General features: G+C 41.8%; 2 protein-coding genes across 3 annotated transcripts; both read right to left on the bottom strand.

Annotated features, from left to right (window-relative positions):
• Positions 1–923: 923 nt before the first annotated feature.
• Positions 924–5,434, bottom strand: gcshb (glycine cleavage system protein H (aminomethyl carrier), b). The gene is made up of 5 exons (XM_036963469.2): positions 4,734–5,434; positions 2,997–3,076; positions 2,565–2,628; positions 2,338–2,469; positions 924–2,020 (listed from the first exon to the last, which is right to left on the bottom strand). The coding sequence occupies exons 1-5, from the start codon at positions 4,882–4,884 to the stop codon at positions 1,923–1,925; spliced, it is 525 nt and encodes a 174-aa protein (XP_036819364.1). The 5' UTR covers positions 4,885–5,434; the 3' UTR covers positions 924–1,922.
• A 641-nt stretch (positions 5,435–6,075) lies between these two features.
• kars1 (lysyl-tRNA synthetase 1) lies at positions 6,076–17,511 on the bottom strand. 2 transcript variants are annotated; one of them, XM_021586169.3, is made up of 15 exons: positions 16,951–17,063; positions 10,906–11,094; positions 10,582–10,723; positions 10,240–10,405; positions 10,040–10,133; positions 9,755–9,941; positions 9,473–9,598; positions 9,116–9,235; positions 8,867–9,029; positions 8,565–8,738; positions 8,374–8,459; positions 8,192–8,277; positions 7,888–8,014; positions 7,513–7,656; positions 6,076–6,575 (listed from the first exon to the last, which is right to left on the bottom strand). In XM_021586169.3, the coding sequence occupies exons 2-15, from the start codon at positions 11,046–11,048 to the stop codon at positions 6,501–6,503; spliced, it is 1,833 nt and encodes a 610-aa protein (XP_021441844.3). In that variant the 5' UTR covers positions 11,049–11,094; positions 16,951–17,063; the 3' UTR covers positions 6,076–6,500. The 2 variants fall into 2 exon arrangements, with proteins under 2 accessions (XP_021441844.3, XP_021441845.1); XM_021586170.3 differs by lacking the exon at positions 10,906–11,094 and having other exon boundaries at positions 16,951–17,511.
• Between the last annotated feature and the right edge of the window lie 6,182 nt (positions 17,512–23,693).

Genomic DNA, 23,693 nt, shown 5'->3' with positions numbered 1-23,693 from the left:
CCCAATACAACACATATTGAAACAACCAGTATGCATGCATGAAAGATGCTTTGTTCAATAACTAATGGTCGTACACTCGAATCTGATTTATTGCTGATGTATTTTTGTAGGTACACCACAATGGGTCACTGCAGCCCCACAATAAAGTTACACACGGTTCACTTATGGACCTGTTTCACACAGCCTATTTTTCAGAGTATCCCCCAATTTTCCATTCTCATTGTAATGATAATGAAGTACATGTTTTCAATGTAGGAGCCTTGTGCATCGAAATATTAAACCCTAATAGTTTCTTGAAATCACAGTAAAGATATGCAGCACACACTTTTTTAAAGTGCACATTAACAGCAACATCGTCACTCTGCTCATTGCGTCAAGACAGGACCATCCCGAGAGGATCTTCTCTGTCCGACAGCCAAATGGTATTCTTCTGTAAAGTATTTAAGCCCCATTCCCCTTCATAGTTAAAGGTTAAAAATAATAGTCAAAGATTTGCTGTTTCTCTGCTACACTGATTCTGTGCCCACTTTTGCCATTAATCATTGACCAAACCCTCCCCTGCACCTCATCTCTATCTTGATCTAAGGGCAAAAGTCAATGTTAGCAACGAAAAGCGGCCAGTATCATCAGCATGTTTGTTTCAGCAGTGCTTCTCTATCCCCTGGTTTTTCACATTAGGCATCAGAACAAAAAGGTCTAGTTCAAAGCAGGGTCATTTCTAGGAATAGGTCCACACACACCCTTCACAGAATGGGAAACTAGCCATTAACAATATATACTACTGTTCCATTAACTGACTGTGCTGATTATATGTTAATAAATCAGTGCTACTGTGTGGTTATATTAAATGTGTTAATATCACTGGAGTGTAACGTTCAGTTACCATTAGCTTGAATCACTTGGGTTGGAAAATACAGCAGCAGTATATCAAATCAAATTTTATTGGTCACATACAGTTTAGCAGAGGTTATAGCAGGTGCAGCAAAATGCTTGGCTTCCTAGCTCCTAACAATGCAGCAAACGTGTCAAACAAGTACACAAATAATCAAAAACAAGATCATGAATGTCAGGACAAATCACTAATCCAAATGAAATCTATGCATATATAGGGCTACACCAAAAATATATACTAAGAATATGTATAGCAGTAGACATTAGTGAGCTATGCCACCATCCAGTATATAAATGCAGGCGGTGTATAAACAGTGTAACAAAAAATGCAATATATCCCACATATTCCAGATGTTACCTCAAAATACGAAAATATCCCAAATACAATTGATTCTTGCTTCATTTGTGCTGTAGTCTTTTGTTCTAAAGGTTATCTTGCTGAATAATGTGAATCTACAAGTGTGGGAGTCTTTGGAAGTGCCAGGCTGCCAGCCAAAGTTTTGACTAGTCTTGCATTGCCAGACACCAAATTAAGTTTTGACTATTAGCTAATGACTTAAGGTGGTTTATGGAAGTGAATAGTACTGTATTCCATCCTTCCCACCAGATGGAATATAAAAGTCAATGGAAAAAAAAACAAATGGATTGTATGCTGTATTGTACGCTGACTTCTCATTTCCAACCTGTTGCCACTTGTCTGTATTTTCTTTCAGTCCAAACTAAGCAAACTAACCTGAAATAATAAATCCTTGATTATTGTGCCAACAGGATTTATCGTTGTGCCAACAGGACATGGGAACAAACCCTTCAGGTTGTCTTGTGGTTTCATCAGCAATAAGCACCTAGATGAGCATTGTTAATTAACATTTTGGTTATGTTGGTGATGAAACAATTACAGGCAAAATAAATAGGGCTACTTTACATAATACCATTTGAGCTGAGATTTTACAGCCAGTCCAGATAGGATTAGTGTGAAAGACCTGTAGTCATCATTAAAAAGAACATTTAAAAAACATGGAGAGTCAAGCAGTCTACTCATCAAGGGATTTGATCAATTTCTCGTAGGAGCCATCGTCCATGAGGCCATCAAGTTCTGCAGGGTTGTCAATAGTCATCTTAATTAGCCAGCCTGGAAGTCAAAGAGCAGAGCAACCATCAGTAACACTGTCAGGAGAGGGGGTTTAATAGTGTGTTGAATGATTATTCACCAACAAAAATCACATAAGGAGGCAGGTACCCTTGCGGTTAAGAGCGTTGTGCCAGTAACCGAAAGGTCGCTGGTTCGAAACCCCAATCTGAATAGGTGAAAAATCTGTCGATGTGTCCTTGAGCAAGACAACCCTAATTTGCTCATCTAAGTTGCTCTGGATAAGAGCGTCTGCTAAATTACTAAAATGTCAAACATACATATCAACTGATTTGTCATGTCACTGTCTTGATACTCACCCCCTTCGTAGCAGGATTTATTCACTAGTCCAGGGTTGTCTGCCAGCTCGGTGTTGATTTCAGTTACCTCTCCAGTCAGAGGAGAGTACAACTCACTAGCAGCCTTCACACTTTCCAAAGCACCAAACTCCTCTGAAACACAAGCAAAGGACATGCATGACCCTCCTTACTGGCAACAAAGCTCATTTACTTGTGGGAGGAAACTTAAACCTGAATAAAAATCTCACCCATTTGTTCAAGTTTTTGCCCCACCTCAGGGAGTCCACAATACACCACATCACCTAATGCTTCCTACAATGGAGGGACACAAATTCTAACATTTTAGCAGATATTCATATTTTAAGTATACCTTGAGGAAAGTCTGGGAAGAATTCTTATGTGTAACTGATTTCATGAAGCATAAAATAAGGCCAATGAAAGTTATTGCACAAATATCAGATTGGCCCTCAAATTTTAAGTCAGGCATAATACAAGTAATCAATAGTCATACATATGTAAAATTGTATATGTCTTTGTATTGCAGGACAAGGTGCAAAGTCCCAAAATAAATCTCTCAAGACAATACAGGCATTATGTAGACCAATAAATGTCAGATTATCAGTAATTTAGAAACAGCAGCACACTAAATCATTGATTAAAGTATCAACCAAACCACCTACCTGAGCAAAATTGCTGATGCCAACTGTACCAACTCCGCCCTCTACTCGTACCCACTCATGCTTGTCTGTGAATTTGAGGGCTGTAAAAATAGACATTCACGTCAGATAATGGAATGCATGTGCATAGAAAAACAGCAGACTAATAAAGTATTAGTACACTACACTGACTAGTTGACACAGCCATAATCTTGAAAAACGAAAAATGCCAAGTTTTCTGTGTTCTATGAGTACACAATCAACTTAGGGTTTCCAAACTCTAGAAGGGGGGGGGGGGGGGGGGGGGGGGGGGTGTAACTTCACTAAGTACCCATCCCAAACATTGCCCTTGATACTGACCGTCCAAAGGACACTAATGTACTATGGACCAGAGCCAAAAAGTATTGTGCAAAACTAGAAACCTAATTTACAATACTGCATGATGGCAAAAGATACCATTAATGTACTGACCCACATTCAGCCCTGTAATGTCAAACAAGATGTGAATTGTATTACTATCACCATTGTGATGTCAATTGCTCATACAATGTACCAGCATTCTCCAGCTATTACTGTACACAGTAAGAGTGGTGGGAGGGAGCACACACATTTAACAGTTCTCTATTGGTTGAAGTAAAAAAAAAAACATCCTTCCTCTAATCTGCTATGTAGGCTGTTCCTTCTATTAAATTACCTAGTAATATTTAATATTATTTTGGACAGATATGTAATCCAGATTTTGAGCAAGAAACATTAAAATATGGTTTATGTAAAACGCTGTCAATCTTTCCCGATGTGCTGGAGAGGAATGAAATGCCTCAGTGTCCAATGCTAGCATCAGATCATGCAGGAAAAAAATACAGGTTTGAACCAGATTGTGAACTGTGCATGATGCTGGGGCATGGCTGGCTTGTCTGAAAGACTCAGGGGAGAGCCTTACCTTAATGGAGATCTTCAATATCATTTAGACTAAAACAACACACATGTATTTGCCATTTGCAGACCACATGTAGTAAATATGCTAAATATAGATGATCAAATGTTTTACTCCTGACCAGCCCATGTCCAAACTCGTGTGTGACTTGCTGTTAGTAATTATCCATTACATTGGGGCACGAGACAGTGGGTGTGAGTGCCTAAGAAGCCTAATGTTTTTTTAAGACCGTGGATAGCAGACCCAGCAAATCGTTGCAAGGTCAAGTTAAACCTCTGATAAATAATGTTTTACAGTGTAGCCTAAGAAAATGAAAGCTTTAATCGACCTGGCTACCTTTGGGGACATCCCAGATAGCAGTTTATGGAAAGCGACCATATCATTCAAAATGCTACGGTTAAACCAACCTATCGCGGGGAGCGTTGTTCGACAGGCTGGTCAGGGAATCCCAAAATTCCATTGGAATTTCATGAAAACAAATCACTTGATTTCTGTCTGGAAATAACGAGAGAATAGTTTACTTTTAGACCACGTAACGGCCAGCATTAGGCTACTTTTTATTTGTTCCATCGACCAAACTTTCTTAGCAGTGCATTCGTTCTAAACTGCTTACAAAACTGGATATGCTGATCATAAAATAAAAATCGTTCATGCTCGCTCTGACGTGTTGAAATGTACCGTGGGAAAGTCACCAAAACAGCGTGAGATTATTCCCCCTCTGCGACTGGAATGTGTAGCCACAGACCCGTAAATCAATTGTGATGTTGATAAATCTAGCATGCAACACTGAGAGTGCCAATTTGGGCAACATTGTAACAAATTGTTACCTGTGGACAGTCGCGAGGCAGTGCTCAGTGTCCGTGCGGTGTTTGCCTTCCATAAGAGCCGATTTGCGGATATCTGTACAGGTCGAGAAAGCTGAACCAGTACTGTGGAAAAGTTTGCAGAAAGGCACCGGAACGCTACTCTCATCGCCATCTTCAGTGTCGGCCGAAATGATTACACATGCAATTGACTGAGTGGAACGCGCACAATCACCATTTGCGCGCTCTCGATATTAAATAGAAGCTGATTTTCTTCAGGACTTTCTGGAAGTTGGACCGTATTTGCCGATAAGGCTTTTCCTTATATGGATACTCTCAATGCGTAATAAATGCGCAACAGAATATTTCGGAATATAATAGTTGTTTTCCGCATAGTTGGCAGTGTTAGATTTTCTTCTGTCTATTGGTCTGTCTACTCTGCATCTTTATGGCATTGTGGAACTAATCATAAGGTTTTGGGCGCGTTCCTCTGCCCAGACATGCTGAAAAAAAATCCTATTTTACACTGCCTGGAAATGCATTTTAACTGTCAGCTAATCACATACGTAATAACAATCTGTCAATCTGTGCCGTCGCACTCAACCATTGGTTGATACATGCAACATCTGAACGCGATCATTCTCATTATGCTTGGTAGGTTATGACTCTAAATAGTTTTTCCTCCATGAATATTACAGCCCTAAACCCGTCACTGTTTCTTTTGTGTCCGTTTTCCATTGTACTGTAGTACACAACTGTTGAGATTGGGCAACAGTTCCTAGAACATAGTGTTGCTTTCATTAACACTCCTGTTGTGTTCGTTTCATGTTAATTTATTCTGTGTTCCCGGTCCAAAATGACCGCCCCGTTATAGCTGATCATAATCCATAACAACCCATATATTATGTTGTTAGATATTTTTATCAACTTAAATTCAGGGGTGGGGTGCACATTGGTCGTCAAATATTCAGTCACTAGGGGTGTATTCATTACGCCTTGCAACAGAAACCGTTTACCATTTAACAAACAGAAGGAAACAGGGATTGTGCTACCTGAATTTGTCCAATAGAAACTCTAGTTTGTTTCTAAATGTTTTCTGTTTGGAAAAAATAAAAAACATTTTGTAACAGAATAGGTGGTCATTCTGCCAAACAGTTTCTATTGGACAAATTCTGGTACGTTCCTCCGTTGCGTTTGGCAACAGATTCGGCTGAATGACTACACCCCTGGTTTATCCAAAAATGTATGAACATGTACGTAATGAAGACCATGGCTAAGGAACAGACCAGTAACCTAGGCCTACTATTACAGTATATCAGCTGCAGACACATACTTTGACATGTAACTCAATCATGGGAATACAGAATCACATTTTAGTCAAATTTTATTTTTTGTGCCAATGGCAGTTGTGAGTGAACATAATTTTTTGTTTAGTAGTTGGACTGTATAGCATACAATAACACAACAAACATGTCCAGAAACCCTCATTCACTGACATTACATTGGGCTTGGATGTCCACCACACTAATGAGGGAAGAAGGAATAGAGACAAAGCACAAGGTAATAAGAGCATACAATTTAATGTTTAATGTAATGGTGGAAAAATAATTTAAGTAACTTATTTCCCTTAATAATGCAGATTGCAAGATTCAAACCATATGATAAAATGGAAAACAGTCAATGCCACCGGGACACAGTGAGACCAGACCAACAGACCAATCTGATTATTTCCCCAGGCTTCATCACCATGCCAACCCCTGCAGAGATCTGCCAGCAGGCGAGGTCACAATACTACACAGAGGTGCCCTCTGTGAGAGGGGCTGTCTTGTTGTCATCAGGCTTCATGGCTGGGAAGAACAGCACCTCCTGTGAAACAGAATTAACATCAGGTGGTTTCACAGACAGAGTCCTGCTGAAGTGCATTCAAGTTTGTAGTGTATTGCATGTGTAAACAAGCATCAAAACAGTGTCCCCTACTGCATAATAATAAACATGCATGCCTAAAGCCTTGTTCACATTGGCAGTTTGAAGCGACTCACATGCAAATTCTTTTGCATTTCCGATTCAAATCTATTACTTTTCCTGCAGTCTGAACAGCCAAAAAGCACATGGAATCAAGGCTTGAAATATCTGGTTCCATGTGCTACAATGGAAGTCAGATACAAATCTGATTACTGGCCATTCAACTTGTGTCTGAACAGTCAAATCTGATTTATTGTTTTTTAGACTTATTTGGCATATCTTGTTGCTTGCTAGCTACTCGGTTGACAATGTGATAAGAACACGTGGTAGCTAACGAGCTTGTTAATGGTTTACAAACAAATGACTGGATGTTCTAGAAAGCTGAACAGCTACCTAGCTAGCGGACTGCTGTGGCTAGCCAAAAAGGACTCCTTTTGAAAGGTGGATCATCTTATCCTTTGAGCCTTTATAAGTGTTCTTACACTATGACTTTGAACATTTAAAGCAACTGGGAAACATCCATGGCAGACATTGTCGTCATCTTAGCTGCTACATAACTTCTGAGTGATAGGAAGCACAAGCACCACCACCAATCAGCCTACACCACTGCGCACACACCAGTCATTACTATGACAACTAGCATAGCCATGTCCGCAAATGACTGCCACCTGAACAACATCAAACTTCCCCCCCCGATTTGGTCACTTGTAAATTCCGGTTTGAACACTCAGTATTCCAAAACAGATTTGAAAAACTACATTGATTTGAGCATTAAGGCCTACAGTGCTTTAGAGATTGCACAGGATCTAGATGGACCTCTGTCTGTATGTATTGACTGTACCTTGATGTTGTTGGAGTCTGTGAGGAACATGGTAAGACGGTCAAGGCCCATGCCCCAGCCAGCAGTTGGTGGCAGGCCATACTCTAGTGCCGTGCAGAAAGTCTCATCAATGGACATGCTCTCGTCATCACCCTCTGCCTTGGCCTAATAAAACACAAAAATACACACAGAAGATAGATGAAAAACCAAAACAAAGTAGCTCATCAAGATTTAAAGAGTGGTGACTCAAACAGGAAAATATCACAAAGAAAATGAAGCACCAATGGTAACTAAGTTGACGTAAGGCAAGAATCTTTGGGAAATGTGTCAGTTCAGTGGCCCCAACTACTACATTGTTTCTAGCATTACTCAGCCGACTCGCCCAGGCACACTGACCTTAGCCTGTTGCTCAAAGAGCTCCCTCTGTCTGATAGGGTCGTTCAACTCAGTGTAGGCATTACAAATCTCCTTCTTCAATACAAACAGCTCAAAACGCTCCGTCAGGCCTTTCTCTGACCGGTGCCTGTATGGGGAGAGATCAAGGAGAGCATAGCTAGAGACATCAGCATTGACAAGCAGGGGGCACTGCAAGACCTATGTTGACTCTTATTTCAAATGTTAACCTGCAGTCCATTGGAATGTGAATAAGAGCATTGTTGCTTGTTTTTAAATGAGTGTAATATGGATAGGAAGAGCTCACCATTTGGCCAGGGGGCTCATGATCTGTGGGTGGTCACAGATGAACGTGGGGTTGATACACGTGACTTCCAGGAAATCTCCCACCAACTGCAGGAATAAACACCAACTTCAGTTTAGTTGTGATGTCAACAACACGGAAGGGGTATAGGAGGAGGGTTTCCTGATGTAAATTAGAAAAGGTACCTTGTCAAGGAGGCGGGCAGTGGTTCTAGGAGGAGGGCACTCCACTCCTTTCTGGGCACACAGTTCATCAAAGAATTTACGTGTGTCTGGGGTGGGTGGAGAGGGACAGGTCAGTAAGACAACCTAGGAAATTATATAAATATATAGAGGTATAGCTGTGGCACTGTACTGACCGCCATTCATTCTCTTACCGTCACTGTCGTAGGTGTCAGCAGCTGGGAACTTGACGCCCATCTCCTTCTCCAGGTCGTGCGTCATGCTGACCCTCCTGAAGGGAGGAGTGAAGTCGATCTCATAGGTCGGGCCCTCTGGACCCTCTGGATGATACTTCACTTTGTACTCTCCAGTGATGTGCTTGACCATCCCTGATGGGAAGAGAGAGAGTAGACCAGTTAGTTATGGAACCTAGCAGCTACATACCTACATGTCACTGTGAGTAACATTATATATTGACATTCCAGAATGATCAAGCAGAAACACCCCCTTCATTCACCCGAGAGAAGCTTCTCTGTGATATCCATCAAGTCATGGTAATCTGCATAGGCCATATAGAATTCGCACGTGGTGAACTCTGGATTGTGGGTGAGGTCAATGCCTTCGTTTCTGAACTGCCGTCCAATCTCATACACTCTGTCAATCCCCCCAACCACAAGCATCTGGGGAAAGAAGACAAGTAAATATGAGCATTGAGTTGAAAGTGTTTTTTCATGTGTTATTGGTCCTTCCTCGGAGGACATGTTACCTTGTGGTAGAGCTCAGGAGCGATCCTCATGTAAAGGTTCATGTCTAGGTCATTATGGTAGGTCACAAAGGGTTTGGCCACGGCCCCACCAGGAATCAGGTTCATCATGGGCGTCTCAATCTGTAAGAAACGTGTGTTGTGGTTTTAAAGTCTCAGTTACCTATCTCCATCTATCACCAAAATCCTGTTTGTGAAAAAGAAACCTTTAAAATGACTTTCCACATCAAAGAGAAGAGAGGTTTACCCCTCTTGAACTCTTAACCCGAACTCCTCCACACTCCAATGTAATTTTCCTGACAAACCATAATTTATAATTTTTTTTAAACAAAAGTGCCCCCTAGTGGCTATTTCCCTCACCTCCAGGAATCCCAGCCCATCCAGGAAGCTGCGGAGGTAAGTGATGATCTTGGCACGTGTTACAAACTTCTGCCTCACATAGTCATTGAGAATCAGATCCAGGTATCGCTGGCGAAATCGTGTTTCCTGGAGGCAATGGGTTAGAGAAAGTGTGAAGATCCCAAGAAATTGTCAATTATTCTGCAGGTTACATGAATTAAAGGTGTCCTGTATCAGCTCTCATTCATACGAAGGCCTGACATGCTTTCTGTATGTCCACTACAGGATTGTGAAGGTGCTCACCTTGTCCTTGAGACCAAAGTGGAGGTGGGGCAGCATGTGCAAGCAAGGTGAAAGCAGGGTCATCTCTATGGGAATTATGCTCAACTCGCCCTTTTTGGTCTTCCCTGGATTACCACGAACACCGATGATGTCACCACGCCGCAGCTTGTTGTTGATGCGTACAAACTCCTCCTCAGACTTGTAGCCCCTGACAGGAAAGATTGACAGACAGGGTTAGAAAAGATACATGTGGGAGTTATGAGCTCACATGAGTAGTGTAGTTCTGGGAAGGACCATGTACTGTACCTGTTGGTGGCCATAACTTGCAGCTTGACGCCTTCCCCTCGCAAGTCATAGAAGATTAACTTGGCCCCGGACTCTCTCTTGGCATGAACACGACCTGCCAACAACAGAGTTTCACACATGTCAAAAATACAGATTGACCATCAAATGACAACATCATATTATTTCAAATCACAACATTTGAAAACAGTTGTTGTCAGTACCTGATACATTGAGGACAATGTCTGTTAGCTGGTCTCCAGGCTGTAGGTGGTTGTATTTCTCAATGAACCCTGTGAGCGACAGATCTACATTGTACTTGTGAGGGTATGGGTCCTCTGCTGTGCCCTTCAGAGCCTGGATGGCTTGACTGCGGATCTTAAAATATTGCTATTGGAATAAACAACATAAAGTGAGGTTAGTGCAAATGTACAAGAGCTCAATTACTGCAGCCCTATTTTTGAGAAATATATATTTGTAATCTTCTACTAAGATCAGCAGTCAAATGTTCTGAAGAAAATCACAAGAGGGAGGGAAGGACGATCATAAACATCCATATAACTCACGTTAGGGTCCAGGGTCTCCTCATCTGCCCCGTATGCATTCTGAACTGCCTGGTCATTGGTCTGCTTCTGCTCAACCTGCTCTTTGACTTTGGCTTCCTTCTCAGATGCCTTCTTCTCAGCTTTCATTCGCCTCTTCAGCTCACTGACAACAACAACAACAACACAGACACAGAGGGTAACATCAGGGTATCTAGTGGACTCAGCATCGAGGTTGAGGACTACTCGGGAGACTACTTTATAAAGCCATACAAGTCATTCCTAAAAAGGGAATCATTCATGACAAAAGGTTAGTTGTTTTTCTCACTGAACGGAAAAGCCACCAACCTTTTGTCACCTCGCCAGCGATTCCCCTGAATTAGAGCTGGGACTGACACTGTGCTGGGGAGAGCGAACTTTACCCCCTGAGCCCTGACCCCAAAGGCTTGACACACCTGGTGCCTGGCAGTCCTGAACACCAGAGTCAGCATGGTGATGCAGGCTGACCTACTGTGCTACACCAGTCAATGACCAGACCTGGAGAGAGACACACACACAGCCGACTTATTTCTGTGAATTTGAAACATGGGAACAACACTTCACATGTTGCGTTTATATTTTTGTTCAGTGTAAATGGGTTTAGTAACACTGGTGTAAAGTAAGTAGAAACACTTTAAAGTACTACATAAGTAGTTTAAATATTTTTTGACTACTTTTACTCCACTACAATGGAGTAAAAGTCGCAGGACTTTGCAGTTCGAAAACTCTGCCGTCATTTTCATATGGCCCTGATATATATCGGGGGTGTCTCTCTATAAAAGTCCCTGGCCTCACACCAAAACACAGATTTAAGAGTCAAACTATCGTTCAAAATGAACAACCAACCCGTGTCAATGTTGATATCCTATTTCAGGTCGTGATTCGGTTAAGTTAAATAACAAAAGCAACTGATTTGCTTCTTTTCCGTTTCGCCAACCTCCCATAATCTCCATCCGAAATTCCAGAATTTACAGAATGACTAAATTCTCTTCTAACCAGTGATATAAAAATTATCATATTCTGTGTGTCATTTGAATAGGGAACTGACAGCGTTTTAGCAACATTACTTTTTAAAAAACATTTTCTGACAATATGACCAGTTAGATATGGTCATTTCCACATCTTAATAAATTCATAGAATAATTGGGAACAACATTTGAAAACTATCACAATGTAGAGTGGGAAAGTGGCCATGCGTTTGGAAAAATAATAGATACTGCAGTAAATAATTTACAACAAAAAAACATCTGTCTCACCCAGGACCGGAGTCTACGCAGACTAGCGCAGAATAACCAATCAAAGGCAACAGTAGGCCTTTATGCCACACATGCCTCCTATCATTCGATTTGAACTGGACTGTGTTTACAGGCAGTAGCAACGACGCGATTTTAGATCATTAGAAAGCATTCGCCAAAAGCCACAAAATACACCTGAATAGATTTCCACAAATATTGAAATATCATGGGAGTCCTATTGATCAATCAACCATGAAAAGGTAGGCTCCCTCTCCCCTAGTTATGCACATCAACAACAGCAAGATCAACAACTAATGCTATCTAGAGCGAGATTAGATGAACACTCTTAAACCATTGCCTGGCAATGCATGCTTGTCCCCAACCCACGTTTGACAACTGAATGGGAACTTTCCGGCACGCACAGTTGATCGATGCCAAATACATTTGATTGACAACTAAGGGTGCGTTGGTAAATTACCTTCAGTGTGTCAGCGTGCTCTGGGTCGTTCGTGAATTCAGCGCATTGTCAGATTGTCCGTTCGTAAATTCAGAGTGTTTTGCTCTCCAAGTATTCAGAGCCACACACACACTACACTGGACGCTGTGGTTGAGGAGTAGGGTTGATCCGAGCGTTCCTCACAATGGCAGTCAAGCACCAAGTCAAATGGCCACCTCACTCTTGACCATTTTACTCGCTCTAGCGGAGCTGGTTAGGCTGTTTACATGTTATTTAGAGCGTTAGTGACTAACTGCGCTAGTGGCAACAATTCATCAGTTATTCTGCGCTCTGGCACATTAAGACGAGAGTGCTCTGAAATCGGAGTAGATAGCCAGAGTGAATTTAGAAATGCAAGAGATATGCAAACTGGATAATAGTTGTTCAAGTTCAGCATAGTTAACTAGATAGCCAGCAACGCGATTCACATTTATTGCTAGCTGAACAAATGACACCTGTATCTCTAGTTGTAACCACCAAAAACAATATGGGGAAAAAGGTCAGTCACTCATCCAATGACATCCTCCTTAGCTGGCTAGCTAGCTACCTAACGTTAGGCACCATGCTTTTAGCTTGCTAAATAAATACTTTCATGTGCCTTAATAACAAACTTGTATGCCATCTGTAAATATGAATCATATTGTTAAATTCTGAGCCTAGTTGGTTTAGCCAAGGAAAAAGGCAGGAACCTTCCCGCTGACCATGGTTGGCTGAAATAATGGATGGGGCTGGTCATACCGAGAGATGAGTTTGGATTGGTCTGTAATGTAGCATGCTTCTGTCTATAACATGAGCTGTTCAGTACATCAATCTGTTTGTACTGTAAGGGTTGATATTATGGTTCATTATTTAGCTAGCTACCCTTTATATCTAAACAAAAGACTACTTCGTCAGATGATTACACGACCCATCAAGTTAGCCAGGTGTGTCTGGGGATGATTACAACCATCTATTGTATTTCATTATTTTTGCAACTACTTTCACCACTTTTAGTATTGAAATCTTTGTTTGTTTATTAAACTACTCACTCTGTTTAGCACATGGCCTCACATGTGAATCCTTAAAGAGATGGGTGGGGATAGGCTCAAGGACGATGTGAACTATGCTGAATGGGTGTAGACAATGAGCTCTCCAGTAGGTGTACCTAAACATTCAATGGCCATTTTCTCAAAAGTAGTGATACAAGTTTTACTTTCAAAGCAGAATTACTTACCCATTGTTCCTCAACTGCAGTGTATGATACACGATTTTGAAGTCGATAACTATTTTCAACTTATGTTTTAGGAATAACAATGGAACATAACATTAATTTCCAATAATATTCTAATTAAATCAGGGAGAAACTGCTGACTGAGTCAGTGCTGTGATTGATTTATTTTGATGATATACCTGACATCGTGAAAACAGCTTTGTCCTGTCTAATCACGTTTGAGTGTCAAAAAAAGTTAAGCATTTTCATTGACTTTTGATAATGAAGTACAGTTGAAGTCAGAAGTTTACATACACCTTAGCCAAATACATTTAAACTCAGTTTCACAATTCCTGACATTTAATCCTAGTAAAAATTCCCTGTCTTAGGTCAGTTAGGATCACCACTTTATTTTCAGAATGTGAAATGTCAGAATAATAGTAGAGAGTGATATTTCAGCTTTTATTTCTTTCATCATATTCCCAGTGGGTCAGAAGTTTACATACACTCAATTAGTATTTGGTAGCTTTACTTTTAAATTGTTTAACTTGGGTCAAACGTTTTGGGTAGCCTTCCGCAAGCTTCCCAAAATGGGCCAAAATAAATTTTGGCCCATTCCTCCTGACAGAGCTGGTGTAGCAGTCAGGTTTGTAGGTCTCCTTGCTCGCACACGCTTTTTCAGTTCTGCCCACACATTTTCTATAGGATTGAGGTCAGGGCTTTGTGATGGCCACTCCAATACCTTGACTTTGTTGCCCTTAAGCCATTTTGCCACAACTTTGGAAGTTTGCAACCAAGCTTTAACTTCCTGACTGATGTCTTGAGATGTTGCTTCAATATATCCACATAATTTTCCTACCTCATGATGCCATCTATTTTGTAAAGTGCACCAGTCCCTCCTACAGCAAAGCACCCCCACAGCATGATGCTGCCACCCCGTGCTTCACGGTTGGGATGGTATTCTTCAGCTTGCAAGCATCCCCCTTTTCCCTCCAAACATAATGATTGTCATTATGGCCAAGCAGTTCTATTTTTGTTTCATCAGACCAGAGGACATTTCTCCAAAAAGTACAATCTTCGTCCCCATGTGCAGTTGCAAACCGTAGTCTGGCTTTTTTATGGTGGTTCTGGAGCAGTGGCTTCTTCCTTGCTGAGCGGCCTTTCAGGTTATGTCGATATAGGACTTGTTTTACTGTGGATATAGATACTTTTGTACCTGTTTCCTCCAGCATCTTCACAAGGTCCTTTGCTGTTGTTCTGAGATTGATTTGCACTTTTCACACCAAAGTACGTTCATCTCTAAGAGACAGAACACATCTCCTTCCTGAGCGGTATGATGGCTGCGTGGTCCCATGGTGTTTATACTTGCGTACTATTGTTTGTACAGATGAACGTGGCATTTGGAAATTGCTCCCAAAGATGAACCAGACTTATGGAGGTCTATCATTTATTTTTTGAGGTCTTGGCTGATTTCTTTTCATTTTCCCATGATGTCAAGCAAAGAGGCACTGCGTTTGAAGGTAGACCTTGAAATACATCCACAGGTACACCTCCAATTGACTCAAATTATGTCAATTAGCCTATCAGAAGCTTCTAAAGCCATGACATAATTTTCTGGAATTTTCCAAGCTGTTTAAAGGCACAGTCAACTTAGTGTATGTAAACTTCTGACGAACTGGAATTGTGATACAGTGAATTATAAGTGAAATAACCTGTAAACAATTCTTGGAAAAATTACTTGTGTCATGCACAAAGTAGATGTCCTAACCAACTTGCCAAAACTATAGTTTGTTAACAAGAAATTTGTGGAGTGGAGTGAAAACTAGTTTTAATGACTCCAACCTAAGTGTATGTAAACTTCCGACTTCAACTGTACATTCAACTCACATGTGTATCCTTAAAGAGATTGATGTGGCTAGGGCTTAAGAGGGTGGGAACTACGCTGAATGGATATAGAGAAAGAAGAGCTCTCCAGTAGGTCTACCAAAACATTCAAGGGACATTAACTTGTAACCCCAAAAGTGGGGTTACAAGTTAACCAGTGTATGATATACTATTTTGTAGTCTGTATTTTCATCCAATGTAAAAAACACTATTTCAAATGTTGCTACATAAGACCGAATTGAGGTGGTGGGTCAAAAATGCATCACTTCCAAATGTAGCTGGCTGTCTTCAACAGGTTGTCCTTTAAGCCAGTGATGTAAACAATATTTCCAGTTTCTGTTCTTTTTTGTGTTGGTTTCAACAGCGCATACAATCTGATTTCCCCTTTAAATCGCTATGAGTGTTTAATATATCACAAAATGTGTCTGCATATTGATTTGGACACTTAAATGGCTCAATGTCAAAACAGAGTTTATCAAAAGTTCTTGTCAACACATAAATAGCATATCAGTATGACCTGAACGGTGGGTGAAGTCAGGAAGCAGCAACAGCATCATTTTCAATTTGTTTTAGGAATAACTTAACATTAATTTCCAATTGAATCAGGTTAGAACTGCTGAATGAGTCCAAAAACGTACTGTGATTTTTTTTGATAAACCCGTTCTCACTATTTCAGATATGCCCTGTCTAGTCAGTGTTAAAAAAATTTAAAAAATCGTAGTGTCTGTTTTTGCCTAATATAAGTAATACATTTTTTTTTTTTTTTACTTTTGAGAATTAAGTATAATAAAAACCAAATACTTAGACTTTTACACAAGGAATATTTTACTCTAACTTTCACTTGACTCATTTTATATTAAGATAACTTTACTTTTACTCAAGTATGACAATTGGGTAATTTTTCCACTGAGTAGGAAGAACATTTTCACTATCATTCTGAGCTGATTAGTCAGACCATGTAGCCTAGAAGTAATTTAGCTAGCTAAATCCACTAGCTAGCAAGCCATCCCATTGCAGAAGTGGGATTATAGGATAATTCGCTTGGATGCATAAAGCTGACGATTTCAGTGTTTCCCCACATAAATAGCACACCAGTATCACTTGAAAGGTTGCTTAATTTGGCAAGCAACTCATTACGGTAAAGCTAAAAAGGCTAACACTACTTTAGCTAAAACGTGGTTTTGTTCATAAACCTACATGAAAACAAGAAACTTCAAATCAGCAAATAACCATGGGTAATTTGTACGATGCAATATGGGTTTTGTAGTCATCTACGCACAGAATAGGATGATAAGCATGAATGCGTGCACATTAAAGGACTACAAGCAGCACGCGCGATATGCAACTTGAACCGAATGGACCATTGGAATTTGTATGCACATTCGCTATGGTAAACTTGTTTTTCCATCGTGCTTTATCCGAACTGGTGCAACAATATCCTACTACTTTTATCGTTTAATAACAAGGATGTGATCCACACACACCATCAAAGTGTTGCAAACGTCTTCATAAATGCTGTCCAAAAAAAGAGTGAATCGACAATGGCTTACTTTTTGCTGAGTTTCTCTGCATCCACCTCGGTAACGTCTGCCATCTTATTTTTCTCCTTTGCTAGGCTTTGTCGGGCGTTGGCATCCAACGTTATGGTGCATTACCGCCACCTACTGTATTGGACAGTGGGCCAGGGAGAAACTAAATTCTACCTGCCAGCCACGTTTCTCATTAAAAAATATTACAAAACATTTGAGACTGTATCTAATGACGTTCTACTCAGTATACTCTTTAAACTAATTTCCTGTATTCCCTTCTCCCTCATACTAGATATCAGCCTCTCTCTTTCCCTCTCATACTGCCCACACTGTATCAATACATGCTCCACTATCTCTGTTTCAAAATCAAATACAAATGTATTTGTCACATGAGCTGAATACAACAGGTGTAGGTAGACCTTACCATTAAAATGCTTACTTACAAGCCCTGAACCAACAATGCAGTTTTAATTAAAAGACTGCAGTTTTAAGAAAAATATTTACTAAATTAACTAAAGTAAAATAAATAAAAGTAACAATAAAATAACAATAACTACGCTATATACAGGGGGTACCGATACTGAGTCAATGTGCGGGGATACAGGTTAGTCGAGGTAATTGAGGTAATATGTACATGTAGGTACATGTAGGTAAAGTGACTATGCATAGATAATAAACAGCAAGTAGCAGCAGAGTAAAAAAAGGGGGCGGGGGGGGGGGGGATCAATGCAAAAAGTCTTGGTAGCCATTTGATTAGCCGTTCAGGAGTCTTATGGCTTGGGAGTAGAAGCTGTAAAGAAGCCTCTTGGACCTAGACTTGGCGCTCCGTTTCCGCTTTCCATGCGACGGCAGAGAGAACAGTCTATGACTAGGCTGGCTGGAGTCTTTGGCAATTTTTAGGGCCTTCCTCTGCCTGGATGGCAGGAAGCTTGGCCCCAGTGATGTACTGGGTCGTACACACTACCCTCTGTGGCGCCTTGCAGTCGGAGGCCGAGCAGTTGCCATACCAGTGCAGCTGTAGAACATTTTGAGGATCTGAGGACCCATGCCAAATATTTTCAGTCTCCTGATGGGGAATAGGTGTTGTCATGCCCTCTTCACGACTGTCCTGGTGTGTTTGGGCCATGATAGTTTGTTGAAGATGTGCACACCAAGGAACTCTCAACCTGCTCCACTACAGCCCCGTCAATGAAAATGGGGGCGTGCTCGGCCCTTCTTTTCCTGTAGTCCACGATTATCTCCTGGCAATAATCACACTTTCCTGTTGGAGGTTTTCCTACCAAATGTAAAGTCTTATTCAACTGGCTGTGTCCCAGCCTTAATCTAAAAATAGCCTCCTCTCTTTTGTCCATTCCTGCCTTCCTCCCCTCCCCGACTTTCTTCTGTACTTGCAATAAATGCCTGCTCTTAGAATCTCTATTCCACTGCTCCTGCCATCTCTGCATCATCACTGTCCATATCAGGGGATTTGCCTCTGCCTTGCTCATTGAAACTCCAACATCAACATCCCTGAACAAAGTGCTTCTTTAGCCAGTACATCAACTGTCTCTTTCCCATTTAAGTAAATCTTATTTGCATACCCATTTATCTAATCCTGCAATGGGCTTGTAGTACATCATAAAGCAGGTATTGTCTGGAGGATTGAAGACTCATCAACATTGCACATGAATCGGAGCAAATAGCTCCTCTGTCTGGCTTGACTTCTTCAACCCACCTGCAAGGCCAGCAATATGGCCATCAGCTCTACCGTATATAGAGCCAGATGATCTGTAATACGTTTCCTGAGTGCCACCCCACATTCCTGCACTACAAATGCTGACCCAGTGTGTCTGTCCTTGGATCTTTTGAACCATCTGTGTAAATGGCCACAAAATCTTGATACACAGTATCCAGATGTCTCTTTAACAAATCAGATGGATCAACACCCTCCCTATCTTTCCCTAGTCTCTCCAATACTTCTAGGTCAACTACTGGAGGCGGGAGTAGCCATGCGGGAGTAGCCATTTAATAATGGGAATTGATGGGAAATGATGTAAAATATATCACTAGCCACTTTAAACAATGCTACCTAATATAATGTTTACATACCCTACATTTTCATCTCATATGTATACGTATATACTGTACTCTATATCATCTACTGCATCTTTATGTAATACATGTATCACTAGCCACTTTAACTATGCCACTTTGTTTACATACTCATCTCATATGTATATACTGTACTCAATACCATCTACTGTATCTTGCCTATGCTGCTCTGTACCATCACTAATTCATATATATTTATGTACATATTCTTTATCCCCTTACACTTGTGTCTATAAGGTAGTAGTTTTGGAATTGTTAGCTAGATTACTTGTTGGTTATTACTGCATTGTCGGAACTAGAAGCACAAGCATTTCGCTACACTCGCATTAACATCTGCTAACCATGTGTATGTGACAAATAAAATTTGATTTGATTTGATTTGCAGGGTTTACAGAAATAGCTACCGTTGTACTAAACTCCCTTCCAAACATCTCCCTCGCCTGAATATTACCCACCCACCCAAAGCTTGTGTTCTGTCCTCGCTCATGTTCCCAGCATACCTGTAAAATCCCTTTCGCAGGATAAGACAGCCCATGTCCCTGTAGGTTGACCCAATAATTCAGCTGCTGTCTCCTAATCTGCAATGGCATGTCCTCCATCTCCACCTGTAGTGCAGACACTTGGGAGGTCCGAAACGCCCCACTCCATATTCCTTGCCCCTCTATGACATCTAGACTTTCCAATGAGGTCCGGACTGCCGAACCATATGCTATACTGCCATAGTCTATTACAGATCAGATCAATGCAACATACAGTACATGGTCCTCAATGAGGAACGCCCCCCACTTCTTCACCATCAGACAGCCCATCACATTTAGCACCTTCTTACACTTTCCCACCACTCTCTCTCTGTGTTCTGCCCAGGTCAGTCTAGTGTCAAAGTATACCCCAAGGAACCTGAAGGCCCCCACCGTCACCAAGTTTCTCGAATATACTGTAACCTCAAGCATACCTCATCACCCACTTTCCTCCTGGTAAAGAACACTGAGTTTTCTCTACAGAAAACCTGACTCCTCACATTAATGCCCACCGCTCTACCTCATCAATTGCCTCCTGTACCTTCCTGACTATGTACTGTATGGCACATTTCTTCCCCTCTTCCATAAGGCGCCATCATCTGCAAATAACAACCTCCCAATATCTGGCCATACCTGAGAGTACATCATTGATCGTGAATGAAAACAACAAAGGCCTAATTACGCTCCCCTGCGGTGTACCATTATCCACCATGTAGCTAGCTGCCTTGTCCTTCCCATTTGAACAAGAGGAATACCTATGTAAGAATGCTGTTCATAGCTCAGCCTTCAACACCATAGTACCCATCAAGCTTGGGCCCTGGGTCTGACCCCCGCCCTATGCAACTGGGTCCTGGACTTTCTGACGGGCCACCCCCAGGTGGTGAATGTAGGAAACATCATCTCCACTACGCTGATCTTCAACACAGGGCCCCAACAAGGGTGCATGCTCAGTCCCCTCCTGTACTCCCTGTTCACCCTTGACTGCGTGACCACTCACACCTCCAACTCAATCATAAAGTTTGCAGACGATACAACAGTAGTAGGCCTGATTATCAACAGTGACGAGACAGGCTACAGGGAGGAGTTGAGGACCCTGGCGGAGGGGTGCCAGGAAAATAACCTCACTCAATGTCAACAAAATGAAGAAGCTGATCATGGACTTCAGTAGACAGCAGAGGGTGCACGGCCCTATCCACATCGATGAGACCGCAGTGGAGAAGGTCCTTGGAGTACACATCACTGGCAACCTGAAATGGTCCACCCACACAGACAGTGTGGTGAAGAAAGATCAACAGGGCCTCTTCAACCTCAGGAGGCTGAATACATTTGGCTTGGCCCCTAAGACCCTCATAAACGTTTACAGATTCACAATTGAAAGCATCCTGTCGGACTGTATCACCGCCTGGTACGGCAACTGCACTGCCCGCAACCGCAGGGCTCTCCAGAGGGTGGTGCAATCTTCCCAATCCATCACCGGGGCAACACTGCCTGCTTTCCAGGACACCTACAGCACCTGATGTCACAGGAAGGCCAAAAAGATCATCAAGGACATCAAACACACGAGCCACAGCATTTTCACCCCGCTATCATCCAGAAGACGAGGTCAGTACAGGTGGATCAAAGCTGGGAAGGAGAGACTGAAAAACTGCTTCTATCTCAAGGCCATCGGACTGTTAAATAGCCATTACTAGCCGGCTACCACTCGGTTACTCAACCCCACACTTTAGAGGCTGCTGCCCCATGTACATAGACATGGAATCACTGGTCACTTTAATAATGGAACACTAGTCAGTTTAATTATGTTTACATACTGCTTTACTCATTTCATATGTATATACTGTATTTTACTGTATTTTAGTCAATGACATTGCTCATCCTAATAATGATATATTTCTTAATTCCATCCTTTTGTTTTTAGATGTATTGTGTGTACTGTGTGTATTGTTGTGAATTGTTAGATACTACTGAACTGTTGGAGCTAAGAACACAAGCATTTCGCTACACCCGCAATAACATCTGCTAAATATGTGTATGTGACCAATTAAAATTGGATTTGATTTGATAGACTTCCCCACCATCCCCTGTATAGACCTTCCAAACAGAAAATCCTTTATCCAGTTGTACATTCTTCCTCCTACCCCCATAATATCATGCTTGATTAACAACCCCTCCTTCCACATCATACACCTTCTCCACATCAAAAAAGACAGCTACAACAGTCTCCTTGTTCACCTGATCCTTCCTGACCTCTGATTCTAAGCAGAGCACTGGGTCCATAGTTCCCCGGGCCCTTCCTGAACCCACTCTGATGTGGCGATACTAGCCCCTTGCTCTCCAGGAAGTAAGTTAGCCTCGCCGTAATCATACGTTCCATAATCTTTCACACGTGATGTTAAAGTTATTGGCCGATAGCTTGTTGGCCTCACTGGGTCTTTCCCGGGCTTCTGGATTGGTACCACTACTGCCTCCTTCCAGCTGCCTGGAGGTTCCCCTCCTCCCACACTCTGTTGTACAACACCAATCAGGATGTTGTACATCACTAAGATGGGCAAACATAACATAGCACACCTCATCTTTCCCAGGTGAAGATAACCCAGCCTTGCCCTTTTCACCTCTGCCATGGTGCATTCAACGCATCATTTACATCGTCCCTCCTATCTGGTGCTCCTCTCTCGTTCTCTCTCTCCCCCTCCTCTGACAAAATTTGCCGAGCTATGCACTTGGACAAATGTTTTGACCATCATCTCTGCCTTCTCATCTGTATCCTCCCCACTCGTCAACACTGGATAATTTCACTCCCTTCTAACCGCACTTCTTCCACAGGTGTCGCCCTTCCAATGGTGTCACAGAACCGACGACAACCTGACCTCTTTGCCTAACGGATAGTTCTCCTCACCAGGGCCTGCTTATACTAAATCAGATGTTGGAAGTCATGCGTCCTTTTCAGTACTCTAAATGCCCTGTTTCTACTCCTCACCATTGCCCCACACTCCTCCGTCCACCATGGGACTGATTTCCTCCTCCCTGAACTCTTAAGTATAGCCTCAGTAGTTTCCCCCACTCAATTATTCATACTATCCACATACCCGCTCATATCCACCCGAGCAATCACCTGCTCACTCAGCTCCTGAAACTGATCCCACTTCACACTTCCAAACCCCCACCTTTCTTCTCCATTCACTGACACCTGATCCCACAATGCCCTTCCAAACACTCAACCGTCTACTCCATGCACTGATACCTCCTCCCCCCTCCGACCTACTGTACATAGTATGGGGTAATGATCACTCCCTACTGTCAACTCCTCCCATACCTCCCACTCACAAGATTCCTGCCATCGCACTAGATACCTGTGGCTACATCAATCCTGGTCCCTCGGCCATCATTCAGGCATACCTATCTTTCATCTCTATCAGATTTTCCATCACTTGGCCATTTCCATCCATCCAATTCCCCACACCACATTACTTCTATCCTGGCCCTCAACCCTCTCCAGCTCCAAGCGAGATCAACGCACGTACACAAATATTGACGTTGAATTGTACGCAATGACATCTCAGCGTATTCAAGAGGATCAGTCACAGAAGACACTGCGCAAAAGTAGTACTGCACTCAGACCACCAGGGGGATCATAGGGGTTTATTTTGTTGTGGGTGGTCTTCATTTTCTATATATTTTTTATTTATTTAACCTTTAATTTAACTAGGCAAGTCAGTTGAGAACAAATTCTTATTTAAAATGACTGCCTACCCCGGATCTTAGATCATTGAAGAACACGGGTAATTTACAAATTATTAACCTCTAATCACAATATTAATATACATGTGAATATGTGACCATATTCATCTGGTTTCTGAGCATGCAAGCATGTTTTCCCTTTTTACTTCCCTCGCTCTCCTCCTTTCATAATGTTAAAACATGTTTCAGATGGACAACTAGGGTAAGGCCATCATGCATTTGATTGATGATTAGCTATGTTACTCTTCAAACGTAATTCAATTCACGTGCTTGTGATTTTGTAATTTCCAATCTTTCACGGTATGGTTCATTCATGGCATCTTTGTGTCTCTCCTGAGCAAAAACAAAAGTTGATCAATACAAAAATCTTACCAAAACCAAACATCAGAGGGTGTGGAAATTAACTTGACAAAGGAA

The sequence above is a fragment of the Oncorhynchus mykiss genome, chromosome 26 (genome assembly GCF_057628025.1).
Source record: "Oncorhynchus mykiss isolate SJ-2025 chromosome 26, ASM5762802v1, whole genome shotgun sequence".
Lineage (NCBI taxonomy): Eukaryota > Metazoa > Chordata > Actinopteri > Salmoniformes > Salmonidae > Oncorhynchus > Oncorhynchus mykiss.
Note: the sequence above shows the minus strand (reverse complement) of the source record. Positions and strands in the feature narration are given on the sequence as shown.